The sequence below is a fragment of the Scatophagus argus genome, chromosome 7, assembly GCF_020382885.2.
Source record: "Scatophagus argus isolate fScaArg1 chromosome 7, fScaArg1.pri, whole genome shotgun sequence".
In the NCBI taxonomy this organism is placed as follows: Eukaryota; Metazoa; Chordata; class Actinopteri; family Scatophagidae; genus Scatophagus; species Scatophagus argus.
The window spans coordinates 6,279,913-6,288,882 of record NC_058499.1 but is presented as its reverse complement, the minus strand read 5'-3'; the positions used below and the strand labels follow the sequence as shown (position 1 = coordinate 6,288,882).

Here is an 8,970-nt window from a genome sequence, read left to right as displayed (position 1 = left end):
CGACATCCACGTCTAAAAGGTCACTTTCCCTCAGTGCACCTCTGTGCATTCTCTTCCCCTGGGCCTGCTTCCTTTCACCGCGTCGTGTCCTATAACTAAATCTGAGCTTGTTTAATTGAGGGAAGTGTTAAGATCAAGAAGAACAGAGAGTTAGAGGGAGAAGGCTGACGGAGATGGAGAAAGGGGGACTTTGCGAGTGCATAATAGCCGTTTCCCCCCTTTTTGCCTGGGGCCCAGTGTAGATGTGGTGGACCCAGCCCCAGACGCCACTCCATGGTTTGGCACGCTCTGCATTTCAGCCCTCTCACTGTTTCCAGCTGAACCAGCTCCTATGCAAACACATGGGCAACCGGTGGGTTTTCTTATTTAGTTGTCGGTCAAGAGTACTTAATAATATTCAAAAAGACAGTGCGACATATCATCCCACGCTTGCCAAAATTTGATCCCCTTCTTTTTTTCCCCCCTCTCTTCCCAACATTTTCCCCTCTACATTTTGGGAAGAGTGCATGCAGATGAAAAGGAACAGATACACAATGGTGCAATCTTGAAAAAGTTTGGCTGACAGTCATTAAAGTAATGGAGCAGACTGAGAAGAGGGTAAGTACGGAGCAAGGAGGACAGTGGCCGCCTTTCAGGAGACTGCGAGAGGAAATATTTCAAATACAATGGCCTGTAATTCAGCATAAAGCACAAGCAGTGATGTGGCCGTATGACTTACTCAGATTGATACGTCCTTGCTGACCCAAATGCTCTCATCCCTGCCTCAGCTTTTTGAAGTTAAATAAACAGTGTGTCACAAGATCTTCCACATACCACCCAAGTGCTACAGTGTGTGTGTGTGTGTGTGTGTGTGTGTGAGCGCGTGCAAGTCTCTGTGTGTGTCCCCAGCGCTCGTGTGTCTACGGTTTGATTTGTGAGCCTGCGTGCACCCTTACTGTATGCGTGGACACTTAGAGACAGATGATGTTTGTTGGCGTGCACAGGAACGTGTGCGCCGACAACAAGAGAGCGTCGCTGAGTGTGACGTGTTTGTAATGACAATGGCGGGTGACAAATAATGCTGACGCACACTGTGGTGTGGTCAATTGTCTTCATTCTGGGTTAATAAAAAGTGTTTGCTCTTTGAACATTTTAATTAAACTAAACAGGACCATCCCCACCCAGGCCTCAACGACAAGCCATGTACATTTGAGGACAAACAAACCATCTGTTACAGGGTAGACATCAAATACATGTCTTTTTTATGTCACCCTGGGCCCGCATGTTGACTTTCATTATTTCTAAAATCCATCTGGAATTTTGATGGGCATGTTTTGAAGGAAAAGGCCTTGAAACCACAATGCAGGGATGTCTTGAAACAAAGGTCTCTGCGGTTTTGTCTGTTTCTCGTGGTCAACAACAGCCCAGCAGTCTCTGTGCTCAGATAGCTCATGTCTGTAATTTTAGTTTATGCCATCATTATTACAACACGTTAGTCGTTTTTCATGCCGTTTCTTGGAAATATACTGAATTGACGGTTTATGTGATCCTTTCAGAAAATGTACTAAGACCATAAAATTTAAAGAAAAGAGAACGGGGTCCCTCAGATTTCTGACTAGCCAGACAGAGGAGAAAAGTATTCAGAGGAGCGTCATTTGCTGCAGAAAGACAAATTTCTCTGATGTAAGTAAGTCAATAAAAAAAGGGGTGGGTGGTAAAAATTGAAAACCAGAGCGATTTATCAAAATAGCATTATCTTTTTTACATTTTCACACAGTATTAGATTTTCTCCTCACCAACAACTCTACAAATCCACTGGAAAACAATGATGAGTAGATGCACATGAAGTGAAATTTCTGCACTTCGATTTGAAGCCACTGAACCCTTAAGCTGCTCACAAAAAGTGGGTGATTTTTATCCAACATCCAGCTGTGTAACAATAGTTTAATTCAACCGTAACACACATGAATGCTTTTCTTTTTTTTTTTTTTATCCTCATTCAGATTAAAACTTAAAACTATTCAATGCTGATTGTGCCAGGGCTGCCATGCAGGAGTCTCACTTCAGTGCAGACTTGTATCTCTGTACGGTATGTTGCCACCAGAGGGAGTCTTCTTAGCCAAATGATATAGCTCCCAAAGGGGTTGACTCTGTATTCTGAACATCTGTTCAAAATTCACATCATCCTGCCTCAAGCCCCAAGAAATGGTAATGTTGATGTGTTGTTTGTGTTGTTTTGTTCGTGCATTGTGCTGTTAATCAAAGTGACAGACAGAACCTCACTGACACACACTCATCATGACGCCAGTTCATTACTATTAGTCATTATCAGTCATGCAATGGCAATTTTTATTCATACAGCTGGAAAGCCATTCCTTGTCCTTTTGACTTTATGGGGCTTACTGTTGTGGTGAAGCCCATCCGGGGAGCCCATACTGGTGGGGCAATGCAAGCGAAGAGCAGCACCAGCCTCGCCTGGGCAACAGGCCTATAAAAGGCCATTTCGCTTCGTTCCTTTCAGTTTTCTGTACAACAACTACACGTGCTGAGCTCAGACTGGAAGCCCGTCCCATTCCCTGAATATCCATGCTGGAGGAGGAGGAGGAGGAGGAGGAGGCGTGTAGCCCTTTTGTTACCTGTGTTAGAGTACCTGGTCGTTGTAAGTTAGTAACGTTGGACTGAGTTTAAGATGTCTTCAAAAAGAAACATCGAGAGCGATGTTCCAAAGCTTTTCAAAAAGCCAAGTCCGCGGGACTGACAGGGCACTGCTTTAAGTGCAACAGGTTTTTTGTTTTCCTCCCTTTTTTTTACCTGCAAGGCGCAGCAAATGGGAATTGCTAATTAGGCTCTACCGTGAAAGTAAGGACGAATAGGAGGCACTTCCTCCAAGAACTCATTCACCTTTCAAGTCCGACCCTCTCTCGAGTTTCATTTTGGAGTTCTTAGCCACCCTTTCAGGTCGCCGTCAGCATCTCACCTGTACTGCTGGACCATGGATTTCTCACGGTCGAACATTTCAAAGGCGCTCCAGCTTCGCGTCGCGGAAAATAGGCGGTATACGTGCATCTGGAAGGGTTAGGAAAGCTGCCCATGTAAAGAGAAAGCGTGACCACTTCATGTTACAGTGCATGGCCTCTGGACAAAGTGGTACCGATCATGCACAGACCCCTGCGAAAGCGGAGTCTCTACGTGTTCCTGTGTTTTGGCATCATATACCTCAGACTTGGGTGAGTTTTTATTACCTGTGATTACACGAGTAGACTGATTTCTTCACATGCGCAGACCTGTATGTGAAATTCATTGCGACACTCTTGACAGTTAAGGCTCTTAACAGCAAAGCATCGGCTGCCCTCTGACCTCAAACTTGAGCATGATGTGAAAAATCAGTTTTCAGCAGGTGCATTCTTAAAAATAAAATAATGGTTGCACCCAAACACTTGCACCTGGGGAATGTGTTGTGCGTAAATGTGGCAGATCAGGTCTCATGCCAACAGGCAATCTGATCGATTCGTATTCGCTGTCAGAGGGCTATCAAGTTCACCTCATGAGACTCCGGCTCCTTTGTCGCACAAGATAATTTGAGCCGCTGTCTCTGCTCCAGATCCAGCTCACCCCTGCATACCTTCATTAATAGCGGCAGACTGAGTTGTATTTCCACATTCCATTGCCCAGACGGAGCTTTTACCTGTTTTGCAATAGCTCACCTTGATGCATAAACACAGGACTTCTATCCACTCCTGCTGCTGCCCCTGCCTCACATTTTAGGACCCTCACATCATAGCGTCATGGCCAATTCAGTCTCACGAGAAGCCACGAGGGAAGATTTTGTTGTTTGGACGCCGTGCAAGCGTGAATGTAAACAGGCTTAATGTTTACATTCTCTAATGAAGTCCATTTGCCGAATAATAGAATAAAAAACATTCCCAACTTAGTTGGTGTCCTCACTGAAACGTATGCATAAAATATAACTGAGACCCAAAGTTAGACAGGTGAGTATGCGACAGTTCTTACCTGCCAAATGAAGATGCAGTCGGTGGGCAAGGCAACCAAATCAGCACAAGTTATTTAATTCCCTCAAATGACAGTATGACTTATTATCATCCATATTACCCGGCGTGCACGTGAAACAATTGGAAGTCGTTAACTGATATATTTACAGACTACACCGTATGATGCAGACCATTTTCAGTGGAAAATGAAACATGAAGTACATGCAGCTTTAAAGCTCTTGTGATGATCTCTTTCCTCTGCAGCCACAATGAACCAAACAAAAAAAAGGAGTGTCAGCCCTCACTGTGAGAACCTCATGCGGAGTGAAGCGTGTAACTGACAGATGCTCATATCGCATGACAGTACCTCCAATGTGGGGGGGGGCGGTCACCCATCTCCGTGTTTACTAAGCCTGAGGAGTTAGCTCATTCCTTCCATCCTTTTACTCTGGATAAATCTTTCATGGTACCCTCTTCATTACAATGACTGGAACCTGCAGGTGTTGAGTGAGAGTCACGATGCTGAGGCGATAAAAGCCCTAAACTCACTGGAGCTCTGCGACAAAATCTGCCCAAGTATTTTATGCCTCTGCGCAGATCCAGCTTCTGGCAACAGCAGTTACATTTTTTTATACCTTCCTTCACCTTTAGCAATCCGAGGAGATTATTACACCACTTTACAGCAGGGCCACAAAACGAATATTTGAGTCCAGCTCATCAAATACCATCAGAGCGCACCAGACAGGCAGACAGAGCAGAAATGTTATAGACGCCTATAGGAATATTATAGTGTAACCACAGGAAATAATAAGGTCACTGAAGCTCATATTTGAGTACCACAAAGATGGTTTGTGCCTCTCAGGGAAATTTATAGGAAAACTTGTTACCAGAGGACATAACACTGCATAGGTCCCAAGAATAATATAACAATAATACAGAAATATCACAGAGGATACGAAAATGTCTTTTTAGAAGGATCACGACGCTCTTTCTCGCTTTAATATAGACAGCCACTCAGAGACATTACGGGAATCACAACTGTCACATTATAAAGGCTTCACGTTAATATGACACCAACTTGTTGATTTAGGACGACACATGCTGCCAAAGAAATGTGCTGATTTCTTGCACATGGAGCTGCGATGGTGGTGTGAGGCTCAAGCAGCCAGCGTCTGTTTGTTTATTTTTTGGTCGAATGGGTGGTGGTGGTGGTGGTGGTGGAGGAGGAGGGGGGAGGAGATGTGTGGGTGGGTGGGGGGGGGGGGGGGGTAATGATGATGATGAATGAAACAACCTGCACGTCCAACTGGGATCGGATCAGTGTCACCCTATTGTCCCGTTGCGGCAAAGTGGGCGGATAGCAGTGTCTCTCCCTGCCCAATGGCAGGCACGACTCTCATGAGAGCGGAGAGAGGTACTTTTCTGCCATGCAGAATCCCTAAAACCATCATCATTCCGGCTCGGGAACCCACAGTACTGTGTAACAGCCTCCGCCGCTGAGAGATGACAGAGCCAATCTCAGCGCACACACGGCCCTGGGAGCTCGGAGCTGCGTAGAGCCACCGCACCAAAGATACGGAGACGCACAGCACCTTTTTTTGATTTTGTGCGAGGGGGACTTTAAGCCGGGAATTAAACGGAGTTTTCATCCTGTCCGCGTCGTCTCACTCAATCCGAACGTGGCCATTTGCTCAATGTCATCATGATCATCTTCTCGTCGCGCAGTGTACTGCTGTCAGTCTATTATCCACAGATCTTCCTGATCCTGACGAGTGGCAGCTACCTGTAAGTTGAGCCAATTAACGGGGTCCTTAATTAACTTGAGAGAGTGCGCGCGCTCATCCTTAGCAGCACAAAGACGCACGGGTTTGGTTTTACTCCCGTGCAGCTTTCCTACCGGACAACGGGCTGTATTTCTCTTCCCCCCCAAACGTTAAAAGCCGGGTCTGAGATGAATTTCTTGACTTCTCCGCGTCCACACATTGGAGCTTCATTTGAAGTTGTTTAATATGGTGTCATCCTACTGGAACGGCGCAGGGAGCAGGCGTAGCGAAACTTCATCTTACGCAGTAAATGTGATTTAATGCTAGGCTATTTTTTTCATACGCTTCCTAATGTTATACAAGCGTAAAACCCCGTAGAGAGCACTCATCAGTGGAAACGTCGCCGGGAAAGTGATCCACGTGGGAATAAACTAATTAGGTGAAAAGCTGAACCCGCTAATGTGCCGTCTGCTGACACGTCTTGTGAGTAAGCAGTGATGGTTTCTGTCTCGCTTTCGTATTATCTTTGTAAGATCAGAAAAACAAAACATTTTGGTAACTGCTACATGGATTCGTTTTGGCCACAGAGTGGCAGAGATGTTCAAGACAATTGGATGCTGAGATTCCGTCTTTTTTTCCCCCCCGTGAGGAGAATTTTACACAATACGGGCAGTTTTTACGCATGCGAGCCCCGTTAACCTGTCAGAGCGTGTGAAATATTATCTCTGTGCATTACCTCATCTCTGCTTAATTCTCGGTATTTCGATGTTATCATTTGAATCCACATCTTAGAATGTGTGGCTGCAGCGTGCATGTGATTGACGCTGTAATGCGCTGCGGCTTTGAATTAAACGAGAAATTACTCTTGCAGGAGAACACTGGCTTTCTCAAAGCTTCCAAAATAATTACTCGACCATGCTCCCTCGCTCCTTCCTCTGCTGCCCGGAGACCCCAAACCTGATGCTGAAATAGATGTGGTTTTTGGTTTTCTGTTAAAAGTGGGCTACACTGCTAAGTTTAGTGATGGCCGGCACATTAAAATTACATACCTTTGTTTGTTTGGATTATTCAACTATGTTATAGGTTGAGCACTAACCACAAAATACGTTTTGTGCAGAACATTTACTAAGTTAATGGATTCAAAATGCAACGCGTCAGAGCTACACAGCTCATGTTTTTGGCGTGTTAAAGTGTAAAATTTGTGGAGTTGTGGGTGGCAAATGAGCCGCCAGCGAAAGGATCTGACCATGTAGAGCTTATGGGCCGCTGCACACCTCAAACTCCAATATGGAAGAATTTCACACTTAATGTTCCAATGACAATAATCTGACCATTTTCACTTGGCTTTATTAATTTCTGGCCTTACCAGCGTGCGACTGCGGATATAGTTTAAAACAGATGTAAATAGGATTTTTATGAATTAAACACCTTCAGTACACTGCTCATGGTTTTGTAAATGAGCAGCAAAAGGGGAAAATCATATTCAGCCCTAAAATAACAGTTAATTTCCTGCTCTTGGAAAGAGTGTTTATTCGCTTGACTTAGTTAAAGTTGTTTCTCAGGCATTTTTGTGAGTGCATTCCTTGGTAGAAGATGCATGCCTGGGAGCTTAATAGTGTGTCAGTTAGGTTCAAAGTGTTCCATGTGATGGAGTAGGTGGCTGTGAGCACACTGTATGCCCTGATGCAGACTGTAGTTACTCTACAGGGCAGACTACCCTGTAACAGAATGTGTGAGCTCCTCACACTGCTCACAATGGTTCTTATTTGATTTTCACAATTAAGTTTTTCCAAAGAAATCGAGTTAAATTGTCGGGTCGAACCGACAGAGGCTTCTGTTTGTCTGACATTTGACATGTTTGATGTTCGGTGTGATGTGTTTCTCTTTCACTCACACCACACGTGTTTTGTTTAATATAATACAGGTGGTTGGAAATACTAAAATTCTGAAGGATAATGATTGAGGAGTGAAGGTGTTGGTGTCAAACACCTTATGTACAGCCAGTTTATTGACGCTCAGTCAATCCAACAATGTACAATTTAGGATGAAAACATACTGTGGCCCCTGAAATTGCATTTTGGAGTGTCTGTGCAAAGCTCAAACTTGGCAAAAATTCATCCCACCTGTTGCTTAACAATTAACAAAAATACAGCCTCATCTCTTTATTACAGCTGCATTAATATGGAATGACATCAGTGATCAATCTGCACACTTTGCATCAGTGTATACATTAGATCATTACCGTAATGCCTGACTCCACGTTCTTTATAAACTTGCCGTTTATTCATAACAGCTGCAGCACCTAAACAGACAAATTCTGTGACATTTCCAGGCGCTGTTAGAGTTTCTGCTGGCGGTCTGTCTGATGGTAGATCTGTTCCCTGGGCAAGCTGCCCCCAAGCTGCTGGCGTACACACACAGAGTATACGCTAAACAAACAGAATCGCATTTGTGCACTTTGATGATTTCAGGGATTTAAAAGCTTAGCTCTGGAATTCTCTGTTTAGTGTTGTCTGATGGTTTAGGTTGCCAGTGGTAGACTGTGATTCTGTGAATTAGCAGGTGAATGACATGAGAAAGTGCCAAGAGGGGAAGTTAGTAGGAGTTCTGTTTGTCAGTCTTTGAAACATCAGTGTTCTGTTAGCACTGAAAATATCAAAGATATAAAATGACATAATTGTTGGATTTATATAAACACACCCCAGTTCCATTCACCCATAGTGTTCATTATGCAACACAGCGAATTTCTCCAGTTACTTGTCTTAATGAGCCTGACCTTTTGGTTCGTACATACTTTGTGTCGTCGTTGCCATGAATAACCGCATATACAGCAGAGGGTCGCAGAGGGTCAGAGGAGTTCAAGCCTGTTTAATAGCAGAGAGAGCAAAGCGGCAGGCCTGAGTTTTTACTGCAGTCACTGAACGCGCCTGACGCATTTCTTGTCTTCTTGAATAAGTTTTCATTTTTAGCTGTTGTATAAGTTGGAAGCTGCAGTCTCCAGCTGACATGTTTTGCAGAACAACATGAGTTATGCTCTTTGTCTCATTAATGTCTTTTAGAAATACACATCTTGACATCTTTACTGTAGCTGAAAAAAAAAATCTTCAGTTCAGCTAGTTTTCGTGTTTCTTTTTTCAGAGCAGCGTTTGCTAAATCAACAGTATGCACAATGGCACTTTCCCTTTTGTATACTGTAGCATGTTCCCCTGACTGCACTGAGAAGACCAGGAGAATGTGTG

The 8,970-nt window shown here is 44.2% G+C and overlaps 1 protein-coding gene across 2 annotated transcripts in view; it reads left to right on the top strand.

Moving 5' to 3' along the window:
• Nucleotides 1–2,591: 2,591 nt before the first annotated feature.
• wnt7bb (wingless-type MMTV integration site family, member 7Bb) overlaps nt 2,592–8,970 on the top strand; it is a 32,185-nt gene continuing 25,806 nt past the window's right edge. Inside the window, exon 1 of one of the 2 annotated variants that reach the window (XM_046394862.1) lies at nt 2,592–3,206. In XM_046394862.1, the coding sequence (XP_046250818.1) occupies nt 3,136–3,206 (71 nt within the window). In that variant the 5' untranslated portion in view covers nt 2,592–3,135. Of the gene's footprint in view, nt 3,207–5,301; nt 5,754–8,970 lie in introns of those variants that run through there. The other variant, XM_046394861.1, reaches the window with a different exon arrangement.